Source organism: Lampetra fluviatilis, chromosome 18, assembly GCF_964198595.1.
Source record: "Lampetra fluviatilis chromosome 18, kcLamFluv1.1, whole genome shotgun sequence".
Lineage (NCBI taxonomy): Eukaryota > Metazoa > Chordata > Hyperoartia > Petromyzontiformes > Petromyzontidae > Lampetra > Lampetra fluviatilis.
In genome coordinates this window covers 8,521,087-8,542,356 of record NC_136292.1, presented here as the reverse complement: position 1 = coordinate 8,542,356, position 21,270 = coordinate 8,521,087, and the positions used below count along the sequence as shown (strand labels likewise).

General features: G+C 48.1%; 1 protein-coding gene across 1 annotated transcript; it reads left to right on the top strand.

Moving 5' to 3' along the window:
• The first annotated feature begins 2,293 nt into the window (after positions 1 to 2,293).
• On the top strand, positions 2,294 to 20,885 carry AIDA (axin interactor, dorsalization associated). The gene is made up of 10 exons (XM_078864529.1): positions 2,294 to 2,577; positions 6,629 to 6,698; positions 8,897 to 8,950; positions 9,844 to 9,898; positions 10,300 to 10,363; positions 13,785 to 13,903; positions 14,401 to 14,523; positions 17,007 to 17,129; positions 18,159 to 18,276; positions 18,623 to 20,885. The coding sequence occupies exons 1-10, from the start codon at positions 2,471 to 2,473 to the stop codon at positions 18,717 to 18,719; spliced, it is 930 nt and encodes a 309-aa protein (XP_078720655.1). The 5' UTR covers positions 2,294 to 2,470; the 3' UTR covers positions 18,720 to 20,885.
• Positions 20,886 to 21,270: the final 385 nt, after the last annotated feature.

The window sequence follows — 21,270 nt, the reverse complement described above, 5'->3', positions numbered from 1 at the left end:
TTTCCGCTGGCTTCCGTGACGAAGCGCTGCCCAGCGGTCGTCCAATCGGATACAAGAATCGAGTGCACGCGCCGCGCTGGCAGCCAATGAGGAGGCGAGCCGAGGGCGGCTCGTGTTAAGGAGGACTCGGCCCCACGTGTCCCTTGCAGGGAGATCAGAAGTCCACGTGTTTGTTTTGCCCATGAGATAGATTTCTCACCATGAACATGTCATGATAGCTTTGTAAAAGAGGCTGGGATGTGCTTTGTTCATGTTACGTTTTAAACATTTTAAACCCAATTCAAATACATGGCCAGTTTTTTTGTTCAATGAAAACACAAATTAAACTGATATTGGGTGTGCTTATGTTGTATTGATATGACAATTTATGTCATTCTATTAGATAACTGTCAATTGTGTACTTTGTCTAATACATTATCGCCAAAACACTGCATTTAAACACTAGCGAGGACAAATTTATTGTTGAGTTGTACACCGACTTGCTGTAGTTATAAACATTGCATAGGCACTGTTTGCTCTTAAGTTAGGAAGCATTGCCTTGAGTCCAAGACTACTTTGCGACTCATCCGCTTCAAAAAATGCTGATGCAGTGGGAATTCAGCTCACTTTTCTTAATGACTGCACAGCATATGCAAGAGTGAACCACTGCACTGTTTACGGTGTGATAATTGAGCACGCAGGTATTGCAATATTATACGGTATCATGATCCAGACGTATAATTTCAAAGCTGTGGTTGTAAATCCCACACATCTTTGGCATCGTGAGGCCAGCCACGACGCTACCTAGAGTAATCAAAGAAGTGCACAGTAATTTACACCGGAAAGCTTTAATTCCCAGGCTCTTAAGCTGCTAAGAAATGCCACTGCTACACGATGAGCTGTTAATTGACCGTTAAACAAACATCTGCCATGCATTGAACCATCGTGTCCGTGGTCGTGGTATTGCTTGGGTGGTGCCAAGAGCCGCAATGTAAACTCAAGTCTTTCATCGTGGTCCCAGTCTTTAAACTCAACCCCTCTCTAATAAAGACATCCGTTAAAATATATATGCACAAAATATGTTGGAATCCATTAAACCAATGGATATTCCAGACCAATGCTATCCAGAATGTGTTCACACAAGCAAACTCTGGACCGGTTTCGACCTTTAGGATCTCATCAGCATAGGCTTATTAGTCCATGATTCCATCTCAGCCTCCACGGACTCCCCTCCTAACCTGCACTTAAACTAATTTTACCACAAAGCAGTGGGCACTGTCATTAGCCCCGGCGATCTTGCTCATGAATGCAAACGAATTCCCAGTATCACTGTTGACAGAGGACGGCTTAGCTTGGCTGTGTGCGGAGGAATAATTACCATGAACACATTCACATCTCAGTGGGGTTTAAACCCAGCCCCTGGGATCAGGGGTAATTAAGAGATGGAAAGATCAATGGGGTTTCCAAATTAGCAAATTTAGAAACGATACCACAACAAAGCCAACAGCGGCGTGAGAAAGTAATCGTAGGTTGAAACGTCCAAGTTCAATAATTATCGGACGTGGGTTGGCTCAGCATATCATCTCTTCAGGGCCGATACAACAGTCACCACATTGTGAACAATCAACATGGGCCAGCCTATGGAAATAGCTCAGTACATGGTCTCGTCATGCAAAAGTAGAATTTTCCAGTGTCTGAACCGGCAACAGAATGAACAACGCTGATTTCATTATTCATGCGTTAGTATTATTATAATGGTGGAGAGGTGGCGCAGGGGTTAGCGCGCTGCCCTATGAACAATGCCATCAGAGTTCGATTCCCGATCACGGCTAACATCAGTTGGGAGTGACATCAAAACCGATCCTTGCACCCCCCCCCACTTCACCATCCAGAGTGGTGAAGTATGGTCAACTCCATGAGCGACGTGGCGTGGGGGAGTCTTTAATTCAGCAGTGGATTGACAAAGTTCTGTAATATTAATATTTTAAAATATATATAACATTTATCAAACGCTATGGTACCTATTAATTTCGATTTAAAGCTTTAGTGACTGCAGGGATTCATCTTCTTGGTTCTTTCGGTAAAGTCACGTAGAAGGGTAGTAATAAAATAATAAAAATAAAACATAACAAAATAATTCTCACGACGTTTCGGCCACAACGCAAGCAGCCGTCCTCAGGTGAAGACCAGGTCTGTCGGGGAGACAGCGTCTGGTGCCTATCCATGTGTGTGCGAGGATTCAAATCCTCCTTAAGACGCAAGCAGTGCTCGGAGTAACTCCGCCCGATGCAATCCGCTCTGCTCCACTCCGCACTGCTCTCCTCGGCCGAGCAGGCGTGGAACTCCACTCAGCCGGGCTCCTCCATCCATCCTCCTCGTTCTCCCCCATCCTCCTTGCTCCCACATCCCAGACCTCTTCGCTCGACCGAGGTCCTCCCGTCGCCCGATTCTCCTGTGCGCATCTCTGCAGCCCCCGTGGTGTCAAGTCAGGATGGGCGACATCGGAAAGCTGGTGTTGAAGTGGCATGGCAGCTTTGGAAAAGCAACGGATTTCGACTCGTGGGGCCAGCTGGTGGAGGCGGTGGACGAGTACATGATGTGAGTGCGGTGATGCTGTGCAGGTTGTGTGGATCTCGCTGGGGTCTGATGCCTATACACACACACACTGGGATGAGGTGTAGATGGATGTAGCCGTGTATGAGTGTGAGATGGGGGCATTGGTGTGTGTGAGTTATAGGGTGGGGAGTTCATTCATTTCTCGTTATCACAATGATGGCAGTGGTACGAAGTCAACATCGTTATCATCATCTCCAGTACTACATATATTTATGAAAATGCTTTGCTTGTATAATCGCCTCTGATGGAACATCTCGTATGCAGGGGTCCTTTGAGTCCAGTACAAGGAGCATAAATAGCCACGAAACTTAACATATTTGTCATGATAGGAAAATGATATAACAGGCGACGTCTTAAGGAATGGCCCTTCTTCATAGGACACGCATAGAGAGGTCAAGGAGATAGAGTGGAGAAGATTTCGAGTCTGCACTTTACATCAGAGTGCCCGATAAGAATAAAACATTTAAATTATTCCTGATCAACACTTGTAAGTTTCTATTGGAATAGTTACCTATTAAATTACAAGGTGACACTGCGTTTGTAGCGGTGCACAAGCACGAATAACACAAGTAATAATAACACCAAGAACACAATTAACTCCACACATTCAACATAAAAACTCAACACATACGTAGCATAGGTAATTGACTTTAAGTGCAGTTACTAGGGATTGTCTGTAGCAGTCATGTCAACAACAGTTAAAAGTAATTTACAGAAATACTTTGCATCCATCATCAGATGTAATCAGTCTGTTGACTATATGTATGATACATTTTGATTTAAAGCTTTCGTGACTGCAGGGATTCATATTCTTGGTTCTTACCAAGAATATATATGTATGATAATACATATAGTCAACATCATCATCATGGTCACAATCAAGTCATCCACAGCCATCAATGTCATAATCACACTTTGAAATCAACAGCAATGTGAATCAATATTAACAGCAATCATCATAGTTACAAAAAAATAGGCAATAATCACGAGCCAAAATCATCAGCAGAAATCTTCAACATCATCAACAATCAGTAATCCACCTGAAGACGGAAGCTTGTGTTGCCTCCAAAAAGTCGTGATTTTTATTTTACTTTTATTAATTTTAATTTAATTTTTTACCTACGTGACTTTACCAAAAAAACCTAAGAGTATGAATTCTCGCAGTCACGAAAGCTTCAAATCTAGAAGTAATAAGAAATCAAGCAGTCATCGACCTCATCATTATCATCAAAAGTTCAGCAATAGCAATCATCAACAGCATCATTGTGTCGATCATATTCACCATCCACTAGAATACATCGTGAACAGAAGTGTTTGTTTCTTAATAAAGGAACTGACCAAATACTGTGCCGCAATGCATGACCCCCCCCCCCTAGATTCGTGTCTTGAGACTCGTTGAGACTCTCCATAGAAAAATACAGAGATACAGAATTATCCTGGCCACCAGGAGTCACAATCACAAAGTACAGACTCATCCTGTTCACTATTAATCACTATCACAAAATACAAAATCATCCTGTCCACTAGTAATCACCATCACAAAGTACAGCATCATCCTGTCCACTAGTAATCACCATCACAAAGTACAGAATCATCCTGTCCACTAGTAATCACCATCACAACGTACAGAATCATCCTGTCCACTAGTAATCACCATCACAACGTACAGCATCATCCTGTCCACTAGTAATCACCATCACAAAGTACAGCATCATCCTGTCCACTAGTAATCACCATCACAAAGTACAGAATCATCCTGTCCACAAGTAATCACCATCACATCGTACAGAATCATCCTGTCCACTAGTAATCACCATCACAAAGTACAGAATCTTCCTGTCCACTGGTAATCACCATCACAAAGTACAGAATCTTCCTGTCCACTGGTAATCACCATCACATCGTACAGAATCATCCTGTCCACTAGTAATCACCATCACATCGTACAGAATCATCCTGTCCACTAGTAATCACCATCACATCGTACAGAATCTTCCTGTCCACTAGTAATCACCATCACAAAGTACAGAATCTTCCTGTCCACTAGTAATCACCATCACAAAGTACAGAATCATCCTGTCCACTAGTAATCACCATCACAAAGTACAGAATCATCCTGTCCACTAGTAATCACCATCACAAAGTACAGAATCATCCTGTCCACTAGTAATCACCATCACAAAGTACAGAATCATTCTGTCCACTAGTAATCACCATCACAAAGTACAGAATCATCCTGTCCACTAGTAATCACCATCACAAAGTACAGAATCATCCTGTCCACTAGTAATCACCATCACAAAGTACAGAATCATCCTGTCCACTAGTAATCACCATCACATAGTACAGCATCATCCTGTCCACTAGTAATCACCATCACAAAGTACAGAATCATCCTGTCCACTAGTAATCACCATCACATAGTACAGAATCATCCTGTCCACTAGTAATCACCATCACAAAGTACAGAATCATCCTGTCCACTAGTAATCACCATCACATAGTACAGCATCATCCTGTCCACTAGTAATCACCATCACAAAGTACAGAATCATCCTGTCCACTAGTAATCACCATCACATAGTACAGAATCATCCTGTCCACTAGTAATCACCATCACAAAGTACAGAATCATCCTGTCCACTAGTAATCACCATCACATAGTACAGCATCATCCTGTCCACTAGTAATCACCATCACAAAGTACAGAATCATCCTGTCCACTAGTAATCACCATCACATAGTACAGCATCATCCTGTCCACTAGTAATCACCATCACATAGTACAGAATCATCCTGTCCACTAGTAATCACCATCACAAAGTACAGAATCATCCTGTCCACTAGTAATCACCATCACATAGTACAGAATCATCCTGTCCACTAGTAATCACCATCACATAGTACAGAATCATCCTGTCCACTAGTAATCACCATCACATAGTACAGCATCATCCTGTCCACTAGTAATCACCATCACAACGTACAGAATCATCCTGTCCACAAGTAAGCACCATCACAAAGTACAGAATCATCCTGTCCACTAGTAATCACCGTCACAAAGTACAGAATCATCCTGTCCACTAGTAATCACCATCACAACGTACAAAATCATCCTGTTCACGAGTAATCACCATCACAACGTACAAAATCATCCTGTTCACGAGTAATCACCATCACAACGTACAAAATCATCCTGTCCACTAGTAATCACCATCACAACGTACAGAATCATCATGTCCACTAGTAATCACCATCACAACGTACAGAATCATCCCTGTCCACTAGTAATCACCATCACAAAGTACAGAATCGTCCTGTCCACTAGTAATCACCATCACAACGTACAGAATCATCCTGTCCACTAGTAATCACCATCACAAAGTACAGAATCATCCTGTCCACTAGTAATCACCATCACAAAGTACAGAATCATCCTGTCCACTAGTAATCACCACCACAAAGTACAGAATCATCCTGTCCACGAGTAATCACCATCACAACGTACAGAATCATCCTGTCCACAAGTAATCACCATCACAAAGTACAGAATCATCTTGTCCACGAGTAATCACCATCACAAAGTACAGAATCTTCCTGTCCACAAGTAATCACCATCACAAAGTACAGAATCATCCTGTCCACGAGTAATCACCATCACAAAGTACAGAATCTTCCTGTCCACAAGTAATCATCCATCACTAAATAACTCAAACATCAGTAATCATTCGCACGTGAAAAATATTCCTACAGCACAACCCACTTTTCAAGTTGAGTGATAAACCGTGATTTGCATATACAAATATAACTTCCTGGATAACCACAATTTGATTGAACATAACTCATTTCAAATAACTCCCAACCTGTTTCATTAAAAATCGATTTCCATTCCCATCATCGTCGTCATTATCATCATCAGTGGTGATGTGTTGTGCATTGTGTTGTTGATCCTCTACTCGATAGGAGGTTTGTGATGCAGCGACTGCAGGGACTGATGCCATTGCTTCCCGTGTTGACTATCTGGTGCTTGCAGCCTTGCCAGGCAGCTTCTCAAAGAGGCACAGTCACCGCCAAACTGCTCGGGATTCACTGAAGACCAGAAGGTATGCGGATTCTCAACTGCAGGATGGGTTTTCAGCATCTGGATTCCTACGTTCCGTCTCATTTGTATTGATTGGTCACACGTTCTTCGCGAGGTGTTTTGTCCGTCTTGCATATTGTCTCATTTCTATTGTGCGTTTCATTTTGTATAAATCAAGCTGTCTCCACAAGTTTGAAGGCCTACTGCATGAGCACGTAATGTGTGTGCGTGTGATCGATCATACTTTACCACACAGATCATGGGGGGGGGGGGGTGGTGAAGGCAGGGAATATAGACGTGGGAACTTAGAAGAACCATATAACAAATTTATTTAGCTGCACTGCCCTCTGCTGACCAGCACGCAGTGCAACTCTGCAACCGCCTATCACATCCTGTTCATGCACGGCGGTCACTCAGTCAAGAGCTCTCCAAGCTCAAGCCTGCTGAGCTTAAGATCGGGTGCATTCTGGGCAATTTGGTCACTGGCTGTAGTTGGAAGCTTTCTGTGGATACAATTTACTAAACACAGATGCCTGTGTAGGGCGCTGCCCTTTCATTGGTTTCAGAACAGTTGCCGATTGCTGTAAGATGCCCCTGATCGGAGCCGTCCCTAGGGTACGGCGAATCTAGGCGACCGCCCCGGTGTAACAGGCCGGAGTATACCCACAGGCCGTAGTATACCCGGGGTTAAAACGGCCCTGGCTAGATTATACCCGGGTATATTATTGCCTAGGCCAATTTATACTCTGGGGTATATTATGGCCTAGGCCAAATTATGCCCCTCTAGGCCAAATCATATCCCCATGATAGTAATAGTGTTGAGCGATATACACGTGAATTACTAAATTTTTCCAACATTTTATTTAAAACTGTAAACACATAGACTTTGATTGCTTCAACCATAAAAACTTTAATATTACCCCTACCCCATTAAAATGCTTCAATTGATCAAATTGAGATTCTTGCTTCCATTTATATGCTTTTTAGATATCGATTGAAGTTCTTTGTCGGCTGTTCTCTGTATGGATAATTGCCTTTGAACTTTCACATGGGGCATGTTCTGGCCTGGAGGGGTATGGTCTGGCCCAGTCTAGTTTAAACCCCCGGGGGGTATAGTTTAGCCGAGGATACTTTATCCCCCCGGGTATACTCTGGCCTGGGCCAAACTATACCCGGGTTTAATCGGGGCAGGGGTTATTTTAGCCTGTTACACCGGGCTCCGTGATTTGGGGGACCCCGCGTTTCGACGTTACGGTGCCAGAAGTAATACTTCAGCTTTTGTTTGAAGGCGTCGGGGGGCCCACACGGTGGGATTTGCTCCGGGCCCCGCTCCCCCCTCTAGATGGCCCTGCCCCCGAGGAAAGGGTAGATTTATTTATTAATCACTCGAGTCACACAGACCTTTGTGGGCAGTGTACTTTTATGCCCCCACGTTTATGCTTCCCACTTTCACCAACCTGCACTGACCAGCGTCAGTGCAAGTTGATCAAATAGCCCCTACGACGGCATAAGGAGGCCCTCATCCAGCAGTGGATTGACCAAAGGCTGATCTGTATGTGACAGACCAAACCGCCGGGTTCGCAACACCAAAAGGCCGAGGTCCCTGCGGCAAAGCGTAAAGCCAACGAAGGGGGCTTAAAACTGAATTATTTCCTGGACAGACCACCGACAGAGCTCAGCAGGCCTCCAAAACAAGCTTGGCAGAGGCACCGCTCGTTAATAAACATGGGTGTGCACCAAGCGGAGTTGGCCGCTCTGCAAGGGGCACTTGTGGGCCAGTGACTGATTGCATAAAACACCTGGAGTGACGTTGTTTGTGCTTAAAGCGTACTGCTTTACATGAGAAACGAAGGGAACAATTGGCTTGAGGTTTCTATGACACTGTTAACTGTTTATATTCTCTGTGCCAATGGTGATATATTGTTTAACAGGGCATCTAGTCTGTTGTAGTCTTTGTATGAAGTTGTTTTTTCGGGGGACTTGCATCACAAGGCTTGCATTGTATGTTGGGTGGTATCCACTCTTATGTGTATTTTCTCCTGGTGCTCTGGTTTTGTCCCACTAAATGAACACTCATTCATACTATTAAATTGGTTCTCAAGGTTAAAACAAGACCCTCTTGCAAAAGAGCCTTGAGACTCGACGAAACTTTCCTAGGTAAGTATTTGACAATTATTATGATTCCTGTTCATCTGGAATCGTGTTTTTAATTTTCTTCAGAAAATCCTGGGGAAGATTGCCGCCTGCCTGGAGGTGCGGAGTCAGTCTCTGCAGGTACTGTACCCTACCCCGTACTTCTCATACTCTACCCTGTACTTCTTATACCCTACCCTGTACTTCTCATACTCTACCCTGTACTTCTGTACTCTACCCTGTACTTCTGTACCCTACCCTGTACTTCTGTACCCTACCCTGTACTTCTGTACCCTACCCTGTACTTCTGTACCCTACCCTGTACTTCTGTACCCTACCCTGTACTTCTGTACCCTACCCTGTACTTCTGTACCCTACCCTGTACTTCTGTACCCTACCCTGTACTTCTGTACCCTACCCTGTACTTCTGTACCCGACCCTGTACTACTCTACCCTACCCTGTACTTCTGTACCCTACCCTGTACTTCTGTACCCTACCCTGTACTTCTGTACCGTACCCTGTACTTCTTTACCATACCCTGTACTTCTCATACTCTACCCTGTACTTTTGTACCCTACCCTGTACTTCTTATACTTTACCCTGTACTTCTGTGCTCTGCCCTGTACTTCTTATACCCTACCCTGTACTTCTTATATTCTACCTTGTACTTCTGTGCCCTACCCTGTACTTCTATACCCTACCCTGTACTTTTATACTCTACCCTGTACTTCTATACCCTACCCTGTACTTCTGTACTAGACCCTGTACTTCTATACTCTACGCTGTACTCTATACGAGTCCATAATCCTGCAGTAAGTTTATGACGACACAAACCATTCTGTTTCTACTTAAAGTGTCTCACTGCATTGTATTGTTTGCGCTGAAAATGTAAACCGTGAAAAAGAATATATGTACAATGTGTAAACGACTATGATTTAATGTAAAATACATGTATTATTATTGTTATTTATTATGCCAAGATACTTTTCTTTGGTATACAAATAACTTTATATATATTGTTGTACTCTTTTAGACCACACAATCAAATGAAGAATTTCCACTCGAAGATTTGAAGCAACTGGAACCAGGCGAGTGCTGTTTATTCCCCTTTTGGCCACGGTGCATTTTATTCTCACAGGATACTACATTAATGATATTTATCCAGCAATGGATTGGTCATCGCTGATAATCATATATGGAACTGTGCCAGATGGGGGTTGTTTGCCATACTTCACCACACTGGGTAGTGCGGGTAGTGAATGGGGAGACCAGGACCAGTTCAGATATCACTAACAGCTGGCGTTATCCCTGGCTGGGAAGCAGACTCAGATCTCCGGGTTCATAGTGCAATGCACTCGTCACTGTTTCCCTGTATCTAAGTCATAACTTGAAATGACAGTGTTCATAGCAACACAGTCACGCCACTGTGATATGAATGAACCCTCCTTTTCAAGTTACATTCATTACTTTTTTTTATCTCTTTTCACAGTAATAAAGAACATTCTCACGTACAACAAAGAATTCCCATTTGATGTTCAGCCCCTGCCCCAAAGGTAACGAGCCGTGCCGTTCTGGGCGCGTCGACGTCCCACACCTGTTTTTTCGATTTAAAGCTTTCGTGACTGCAGGGATTCATCTTCTTGGTTCTTTCGGTAAAGTCACGTAGAAGGGAAATAATAAAATAATACAAATAAAACTGAATAAAATACAATTCTCACGACGTTTCGGCCACAACGCAAGCAGCCGTCCTCAGGTGAAGAACAGGTCTGTCGGAAAGTGGTGAAGTATGGTCTGAATGACGCTGTCTTTCCGACAGACCTGTTCTTCACCTGAGGACGGCTGCTTGCGTTGTGGCCAAAACGTCGTGAGAATTATTTAATGATGTACATTTTTTATTATTTAATTATTTCCCTTCTACCAAGAAGATGAGTCCCACACCTGCTGAGGATGCGTCACAATTTCACGGCTCGACAGAAATTATTTGCGGGGACACGCTCGCTAGACGACCGAGCGACTGAACGGAGGGGGGGCCACGAGCCGGCCGGCCGGCCTACGGACTGGCTGGCATGCCCTGCGCCGCATCCGTGTTGTGACGGTGCCCCGTCGCCGGCGTGCTCCGGATGGTCGCTGCCTTTTGTGTGCGAGGGGACCCCGGGGAGCACGGTGCCCACACCCAATCCTGCGCGGGCCGGGCGAGGCCGTCTGGCCACCGTTTTTGTTTGTAGCACTTCCTGTTTTCAGCCTGCTCCTTTCCTGTGATGTTTTTCCCTCTGTGTCTGGCTCGTAATTTTATGCGGGTGCCCTGCAGTGGGCTGCGAAGCCACGCTGGTGAGCGAGAGTAAGTTGTGGTGAAACGCAACCTTCCGGCAGTGTGGCAGCAGTTGTCCCTGCAGTGGGGCCATTTGCTCGATACGGCCTATAACACTTTTATTACTATTATAATTTTTTCCCACTGCTGAATGAAGGCCTCTACACAATGTCAGTGGTTGGGGTTTAGTATGATAATACTACACCATGCTGGTCAGTGCGGGTCGTTTAAAGTGCACAGGGCCCAAGTCCGGTTCAGAAATCATTTGCTACTGGCATCAGCCTTGGCCAGAAATTTAACTTAGGTCGATGGGTTCATAGCGCATTGACCAAATGAGCTCGATATATAATGCTTTTTTGATTCATATGCTGTCCAAACAAACAGTGGGGGTGGCGGTGCGCGCATTGCGGAGATATGCAGTGGGGGACTGCTGTGCAGAGGTACGAACTAGACAACGGTGACGATACGATGCAAATTAACACGCTTCGTAGAGAAGGGAGAGTCAAACGAGTCATCTCTGTTCATGACGGAGATGTAGAGCCATTCGTCTTTGTTCGTGGTTGTACAACACTGCCAATACAATCACAATTTTTTTTTTATTCAGATTTACGTAAGAGTTTGAAATAGTTTTATGGGTGTGTTTGACGCAGATTTGAAAAAATAAACTGCGCGTATGTATGTTGAACTTCTTTCACATCGTACGTAGCCAATCGTCATAATCGGAGGTGCGGATGCAAGCTCATGAAGAAAATCAATTTCTCATGCAATGCAGCAACTCGCTGATTTGAATTTGTTCACCATGTGGAGTGGCCTAGCACGATTGGCATCGGCCCTGCTGCAAGGAATTAAATTGGGCCCCTTGCATAATTTATAATTCCCCTACCTTCCCTATTAGTAGCCCGGTAACCGGGGCCTTCTTCTGGTAACCGGGCCTTCTTCTGCTACCTGGGCCTTCTTCTGGTATCGGGGCCCTCTTGCGGTACCTGGGCCTTCTTCTAGTATCCTGGGCCCTCTTGCGGTACCTGGGCCTTCTTCTAGTATCCTGGGCCCTCTTGTGGTACCTGAGCCTTCTTCTAGTATCCTGGGCCCTCTTGTGGTACCTGGGCCTTCTTCTAGTATCCTGGGCCCTCTTGCGGTACCTGAGCCTTCTTCTAGTATCCTGGGCCCTCTTGTGGTACGTGGGCCTTCTTCTAGTATCCTGGGCCCTCTTGCGGTACCTGAGCCTTCTTCTAGTATCCTGGGCCCTCTTGCGGTACCTGAGCCTTCTTCTAGTATCCTGGGCCCTCTTGTGGTACCTGGGCCTTCTTCTAGTATCCTGGGCCCTCTTGCGGTACCTGGGCCTTCTTCTAGTATCCTGGGCCCTCTTGCGGTACCTGGGCCTTCTTCTAGTATCCTGTGCCCTCTTGTGGTACCTGAGCCTTCTTCTAGTATCCTGGGCCCTCTTGTGGTACCTGGGCCTTATTCTAGTATCCTGGGCCCTCTTGCAGTACCTGAGCCTTCTTCTAGTATCCTGTGCCCTCTTGCGGTACCTGAGCCTTCTTCTAGTATCCTGGGCCCTCTTGCGGTACCTGAGCCTTCTTCTAGTATCCTGGGCCCTCTTGCGGTACCTGGGCCTTCTTCTAGTATCCTGGGCCCTCTTGCGGTACCTGGGCCTTCTTCTAGTATCCTGGGCCCTCTTGCGGTACCTGGGCCTTCTTCTAGTATCCTGGGCCCTCTTGTGGTACCTGGGCCTTCTTCTAGTATCCTGGGCCCTCTTGCGGTACCTGAGCCTTCTTCTAGTATCCTGGGCCCTCTTGCGGTACCTGGGCCTTCTTCTAGTATCCTGGGCCCTCTTGCGGTACCTGAGCCTTCTTCTAGTATCCTGGGCCCTCTTGTGGTACCTGGGCCTTCTTCTAGTATCCTGGGCCTTCTTGCGGTACCTGAGCCTTCTTCTAGTATCCTGGGCCCTCTTGTGGTACCTGGGCCTTCTTCTAGTATCCTGGGCCCTCTTGTGGTACCTGAGCCTTCTTCTAGTATCCTGGGCCCTCTTGTGGTACCTGGGCCTTCTTCTAGTATCCTGGGCCCTCTTGCGGTACCTGAGCCTTCTTCTAGTATCCTGGGCCCTCTTGCGGTACCTGAGCCTTCTTCTAGTATCCTGGGCCCTCTTGCGGTACCTGAGCCTTCTTCTAGTATCCTGGGCCCTCTTGCGGCACCTGGGCCTTCTTCTAGTATCCTGGGCCCTCTTGCGGTACCTGGGCCTTCTTCTAGTATCCTGGGCCCTCTTGTGGTACCTGAGCCTTCTTCTAGTATCCTGGGCCCTCTTGCGGTACCTGGACCTTCTTCTAGTATCCTGGGCCCTCTTGCGGTACCTGAGCCTTCTTCTAGTATCCTGGGCCCTCTTGCGGTACCTGGGCCTTCTTCTAGTATCCTGGGCCCTCTTGCGGTACCTGGGCCTTCTTCTAGTATACTGGGCCCTCTTGCGGTACCTGGGACTTCTTCTGGCCTGTCGTGGGCCCTCTTGTGGTACCTGGGCCTTCTTCTGGCCTGTCGTGGGCCCCGGTGCAATTGCACCACCTGCGCATCCGATATCTGCGCCATCGGTCTTGTGCACACGCCCATCACCACTGAGTTATGGGGTGGGCTCCAGCAGGTGTAGCGAATGCGATGTCTCTCACTCCACCCTGCAGGAGGCTCCTGGCTCCTGGTGAGGAACAGAGTCTCGATGTGGGCGAGGAGGAGGAGGAGGACGGCGCGGTGGGGGCAGCTGGCGGCGTCACCTCCCACGTCTTCAACGCCCGTCCGTCCGGTAATGGCACGTGCGACGACGGGCTTGTTGAGGCATAGCAAGCGCGCTTTCGCATCATCATCATCATCATTGTCTTTGTCATCATCATTATCGCCGTTAAACCCGTCTTCTGTTGCTCATCATTGATAGTAGATCAGGAGTATAGAATCTTTTCCTCACCGAGGATCGAGTCGAACGTTGGCATGTCGTTGGCGGCCCACGCTTTACGACACCACTCTACCGATTATCGGTTCCATTACTCGACGAATTAGATAATGCGAAAACGGTTATAATAAAAACCATGACCTCTTTTTGCGACCTGTGCTGCTAGATGGGAGGTGATGGGCCAGACTTGGTGACGTCATCGGCACCGTCAGCCGCGTCACGCTGGACATGCGGGGGGGGGGGCAGGATGCGGGGTCTGCTGCTGTTTTGAAAGCATCCTGAAGAATTGAGCACGGAAAATCTTTGGATTGCTCTGGAGAGCACCCCTAACACTGATGCCCTCCGCTCCACAGGCACGCTGCTGCCCCGCCTGCCCTCTGAGCCCGGCATGACCCTGCTGACGATCCGCATCGACAAGATCGGCCTGAAGGACGCAGGCCAGTGCATCGACCCGTACATCACCGTGAGCGTCAAAGGTACCAGCGTCCCACACGGTAGCTCCCTCACTTCACTTTGGCCGTACCGGTTGGCATGGGTTGGTGAAGGGGAAAATAAAGAAACGGTTCGGATATCACTGGCCACTCATGTTCGCCATGATGAGGAATTAAACTCGGGTTACAGGGTTTATCCTGCAGTGCGCCAACTACTGCGCCACCGCTCCTCACACGTAAACTATATTACAAAATGCAAAGTCATTTCCTCGTCAAATGAGCATCAAAAGGGGTGCTCATCGCCTGTTGACGGGGCCAGTGATGGAAATGTTTCATTCATAAAACAGGGGAGAATCTACCTGTAGAATAACCACTGTTGATTGCTCAACAAAGTGGTAAATATTTTAATGACCTCAGAGTGATGATGGGCCCGAGTCAATCCCCAAACATTTTTTCAACTCGCAACTTTCCGAATGCGAGCCGCTCGCTCTACCACTGAGCCACCTTGGCGGGGTTTAGATGCAATCCACATTCACCTAATATACGTGAATTATTACCCATGCAATTATATGCGAGCATCTTCCTCTTGAGTTCAAGAACTGATATTAATGTGTCGTTGCACTCCGAATGTATACTTGTTTAAGGCATTAGCAGAGGAAGGCTTCACTCGGCAGCAAGTATAAACTGTTTGGCTATGACATCACACATTCTTCAACGCGGCCACAAATGTGTGAAGGGGCGTTCTACATTCCTTGTTGCATTTGTATATTTTGCTTGGAAAAGCGAAGCTTCGTCTGAAGGAAGCCTGCGTACTTTAATACGTTTTCTTATTCCGCCCGCCGTTGCCCGCGCATTGTTTATTTCTCTAAAATCTTCCAGTACGATGTCACGCCGCATGTAAGAAGTGTGCGCTGCACGACAGTTGAACGTCTTATCATATCCGCAAGCTCTCCATGCGAACACCTCGCAGATTCATCCGCCTGTGCGTGCGTGCAAGCCCTGTAGCGTCGGGGAGCTGAAGGGGGCAGAGTCCACCTCTGTTGAGGGCTGAGCCCCCCTTATAAATGATCAAGTCAAGAAATATAATCCACTGCTGGATTCTATTTTTTCCGCCTAAGGACGACCGCTGGTGTTGCGATCGAAACGTCGTGATCTATTTTATTTGATACCTACGTGACTTGACTGAAAGAACCAAACAGTATGGATTCCTGCAGTCACGAAAGCTTCAAATCAAGAAAGAAATAGAATGTTTAACACAGGTGGCGTTTTTTTCCTTTAAAGTTCTCCAGTTCGGCGGGCACCCAGAGTCACGAATAAAACGTTGCCGTGGCCGTCCACGTCGGCTCCAACCATTGTGATGATGGCTCACACAACAACAATAAAGTTCCCCCATATAGCCTTCAGCAGACTTTTGGGGCAAGTGCTGTTAGCAAGCACCTATGAAGGCCAGCACGGCACACACTGACTCATCTGCCATGGTGTCCTGTTCATGATCAAGCTTCGCGAGATGATAGACAAATTGCCTGCGATAGTTGGTGGAGGCCGGACAAAACGTTTGTCGTACATACATGGGGTGAGGGCTACGGCAGAACGCCAGGCAGGCACAACCATGTCGTACCGTTACGCGTTCCGTTTTAAGTGTTTCACGAAGTTTGTTTAACGTTGGCCGTGTCGTGCTCCCTCCTGAGTTATGTATGCCTCCTCCTTTTAAGGGTAAGTATCTTTTAGCTCGTCGACCGATTGCTTTTCAGCGCAATGTTATCCTTTAGTACAGTGGTTCTCAACCTTTTATGGCTACTGTAGTTTTTTTTAGCTACTGCACGGTTGAATTTTATTTCAACTGAGCAGCCGCTTGCCTGAGCCAACATGGTTCTGAGAAATGAATGTACGAATAATGAACATCAACATTGTAACCGATTGTCCATTTTGTGAGGTATTCTAACTAAATTTCGATTTAAAGCTTTCGTGACTGCAGGGATTCATCCTCTTGGTTCTTTCGGTAAAGTCACGTATAAGGGAAATAATAAAAGAATACAAATTTAAATAATGGAATAATTATTTCATTATTTCCCTTCTACGTGACTTTACCGAAAGAACCAAGAAGGGATATTCTAACTAGCTGCTAGTAACTGCAAGCGAATAAAAAATGTCAGCGGACACTCTGCACGCGTGACGTCATTTGTTTACGTGCGTGACGTCATTTGTTTACGCTAGCTGGTTACTCTTGGAAACCCCATTGTTTACGATCAATGAGTTGAGAAAGGTCTTTTACATAGTTCTGGGGTTACCATACGGATTAGAATGTTATCGTAGCCATTTTATATTCGCAGATTTGTACACGATTATTCCCCAATGACTCACGGATGATATAGTTTTACACATTTATAAATCACCTCACATGCCCCCTGGTACATTGCCACACACCCCCAGGGGTCCGCATACCCCCGGTTGAGAACCACTGCTTGAGAAGGTCACGCCGCGGGCCCGGGACATGCTCGCCGACCGTGCCCGGCCTCTCTCGCCCGCAGACGCGAGCGCCGTGGAGCTGAGCCCCGTGCAGGACACGCCGGTGGCCTCCAGGAAGGAGGACACCTTCGTCCACTTTGGCACGGACGTCGAGATTCAGAAGCACGTGGAGCAGCTGCCCAAGGGTGACGCTCGCACCGCTCCGCAAGCGGTTCAACGTCAAACGACCAGCGGGGTGTAAATTCCACATTCCTATGGTGGTGGGGGCGAGTCTCTCCATTGAGCAACCACTGTTGACTTTCCCACAAAGTGGTACGAATTTTATCGACCTCGGAGGGATGATGAGTCAACCCCCAGCCAGGATTTGAACTTGTATCTTTCAAATTGCGAACCGCTCACTCTACCAATGAGGCACCCGGCTGGTTAAGGTGCAATAATTAATAATTTAGCATATTTGGTATTCCCACCATTCTTATAGTGCAAGGCCATTACCAAGGCGCTGCTGGGGTCATAGACACAGTTTGGAGTAGTCTGGCAATAGGAGCCATGTTGCTTTGTGTAAAGCCCAGAGGACGTACAAACGGAGACAGAGTGATGGAGTCGGCACCTCGTGTGCACGCGCTGGGTGGATTGTCACATCACATGACAGCGAGATAGCGACGGCTTGGGCAGGCCTTCATCCAGCAGTGGACTGACCATGGCTGATGATTATAGATCCTTAAACAACACACAACTAAGTTGGTGTTGTGATCAGCAAAGAAGATGCTCGTAATGTCGTTACCTGCGATAACGTGACCACAGCAAATGAAACGTAAACAAAGAGCTGAACATTGGGCGGTGGCGAGATGTTATCTCCATTGCCTGGCAAACAGGAAGGTTGTGGGTTCGATCCCGGACCCTGGCGATGCCTGTTTTTTTATTGGGAATTTGTGTTCTCCCATCCCCGTAGTGGTCGCGTTGCTTTTTCTCCGGAACCTCCGGGTTTGCCCTCCCCATTTATAAATACGCGTTTAGATCATTTGGCTGCTGCTATAAATGCCCACGTGTGATGATGATATCAGCCACTTGGATGAGCTATCATCAAATGTGGATAGGTCACCTCTCAATAAGAGCCCATAGCTCAGTGGGCATTGCCTGGTTGTAAAAACTAAATAAAAAGTTTCGTCTTTACCAGTTCCTATCAACCTCCCCACCGACATTCTTCTGCGTGACAGGCGCTGCCATCTTCTTTGAGTTCAAGCACTACAAGCCGAAGAAGCACTTCACCAGCACCAAGTGCTTCGCCTTCATGGAAATGGACGAGATCAAGCCGGGCCCTGTCGTCATCGAGCTGTGAGTGCCGGGCTCGCCGTCCACGCAAACCGCTCAGGCGTTAAGAGAGGCCTTTGCGTTCCATGTTGTGCGTCAGTGTGTTGTGTGCTATTTATGTCGTGTTGTGTATTCGTGTGTTGTGTGTATGTAAGGTATGTTTTATGTTGTGTATGAACCACTCTGCACAGGAACAGGCTGCGTATTAATCCATCAGTGATAGGCAGAGGAACAAAGGAAGGCATTGAACCTCGACTTGAACATGGGTAGGTAGTCGACGGCACAGATGGCTGGGGGAAGGGAGTTCCTGAGTGTAGGGGCAGCAGTAGAGGGCGCACATCGTAATGTTGTTTGCGATGTTTGTCTCCAGGTACAAAAAACCAACGGACTTCAAGAGGAGGAAGCTCACCCTTCTGACCAAGAAGCCTCTCTACCTTCACCTGCACCAAACGCTGCACAAGGACTGACGCGCCACGGCCTTGCCCCTCGCTGCCGCAACCCTGAACGCAGAGTGCCGGTATCCTTGGCCCTCCGGGTCTTGGCGAGCGATCTGCTTCCCGGTGCCGCGTGCGTGCCGGCGCGGTGGCGAGGCGTTGGGGCCCCGAGCCCGACACCGTCCCCTTCTGAGAACGCCGGCCGCTGATTTTTAACTTGGCACTGAAAAAAACTAAAAAGTCTGCCTTTGACGGTGGCAGCGGCAGCAGCACAAAGTGACAGTGCCAGATGGCGCCATAAAACAAGCACCAGTACTGAGTTCATACCTATGTTTCCACTGCATAACCGAGCGGCGCTGGGGCCGTGCCGAACCGGCCGGGCGCCAGGGGCTCAGGAGGCGTGAGGATGTTGCTCACCGCAGATCCCGCGGTGTGCTGCCGCTCGCGTCGTCGCATCACGCGATGGACGAGGATGAGGGAAACGATTAACCCCGCCCCTGGCCCTGTTCGGCCCCCAGCAGGATTCAAATGTCCTGCGAGGCCGGCGAATCGCAGTTTGGTTCCAGCTCGGCTCGGCAAATAGCCAGTGAAAAACCACCCACACCGTGGCAGCCCCACGCTGGCACGGCTAGGATTGTGCCGGTGGCAGGGCAGGTTTGGGCCCTGGCGCTAGATTCAAGAACTTAAGTCATTCCGCAGCAAAGCCTTTTGCCACAGCACTGAGTCGCTATTTATGTACAGTTGCATTGCAGCTAAGTGAGTAATACTGTGACGGAAGAGTGTGTTTCTTACCTTTTATACATTCTGTGTTATTAACAATGCAAATGCACAATAGCCAATCACTAAATGCACTCTGGCGTAGCACGAGAGTGTCCGCGTGTGAGCGACTGTAACTATAGTGGCTTGTAGTTACGGAGTGCCATTTACCGTTTATATTCCCGCCCCGTGTGTCCGAGTTGTGAACTTCTCACGTGGAGGTGGGAGAAAGTTAGGCAACGTGGTATTTATCCAAGTCGCTATTTATTATTTGCAAAACAAATCGTTTAACAAATAATATTGAATGTCAAGCTAATTTAAGTCGCCTAATAATTTCGCTTTCCCCTTTCGGCGTCTCGCGAGACGGCAGTAGCAATCCTCCGCCAGGTACTGCGCAAGGATGCAGCGCTCGCACGCCTGCACGGTGGCGGGGTGTGCGTGCACGCCAGGGTGTGCGTATGCCAGGGTGTGCTTGCGCCAGGGTGTGCGTATGCCAGGGTGTGTGTACGCCAAGTAGGGGGTACAGCTGGTGCATCTGCCAGTCATCTCAATCAGCCAACCCATGGCACCGAGGCCTATCCCGAGACCTTCTGTCAGCGAGCCTTCGACACTTCACGTGGCCTCAAAGTGGTGACGTCACCGTCACTTAGTGACGAATGGCGGGTTTTGGTGTGGGTGTGTGTGCACACGGGCTATGTGTGTGTGCGTGCGGGGCACGTGTGTACACACAGGCTATGTGTGTGCACGACAGAACACCCAGTGAGACGGCCAGGAGAGCGCTCACTGCCTGCGGCTCCTGCTTGCGTAGTTGTCACGCCGTCTCAGGTCGGCGTTGTGCGCTCCTCTGGCTGGTTTGCTGTTCTCTGTGCGCTGCAGACAGCCCGGGAGTTTCCGTACCGCGCCGTGTAGGGTGAGAGCTGCGTGGCACGGCTCCCTCGGCCATTCAAGGCGGCAGTAGGCGACGATGGCTATTCCGTACTGACGAGTCCTCGCAAGGACGGAAACGGTACGGAGCTGCTTCGTTGTCATGTTTCCGCCTAAAACGAAGCCCGAAACTTTCAGCTCTTTTGAGCACGTGGCTGCCGCAACTTGCGTGCAGAATATTTGGACAGCATCTTGCCATGCAAAGCATGTTGGGACTTCTCGTCGTGCTTATGGTGTCTCAAACACCTTTTTATGTTTATTATTATACCATCATCATCATCACCACCACTTGCAAGATGTCCAGCCAGCGTGGAAGAGTAGGCCAAACACCCTCCTGGATGGGGCTCTCCAGAGCTCCCTCCAGTGGAGGCCCCTCCGCCAGTAGTTGCGTGAGCGCTCCTGCAGGGCTGTCCCCGTTATACTGGTAGGAACCTCCTGGTTACACCAGCCCACAGGGGATTATTGTGTCCGTCCGTCGTGCATCCAAAAATGGGAGGGGTGGGGCTGGGTGGAGAGGGGAGGGGCTGGGTGGGGAGGGTGGGGAGAGGCTGGGTGGGGAGGGTGGGGAGTGGTTGGGTGGGGAGGGTGGGGCTGGGTGGGGGGCGGGAGGGGTGGGGCTGGGTGGGGAGGGGCTGGTCACCCCGTGGTGCCCTTATAAAACTCAACGTTTAACCTACTCACGCCGGCTTGTGCCCGCCCTCACAGTCGGGCATATTTGCGGAATACACCACGCCGCCGTTGACCCTGGCCATTGACCGAGCAACCCAACGTTCCTACCAGCACCCTCCGCAGGAATGTGTTCTCTGATCTACTACTACTGCTGTTGTTATGAGGAGCGTGGTGTTCACGCTTGTGCTAGAACCTCGTTGCGTGGCCTGGGGCTGCCTGCAGGCGCCGTTCCTCT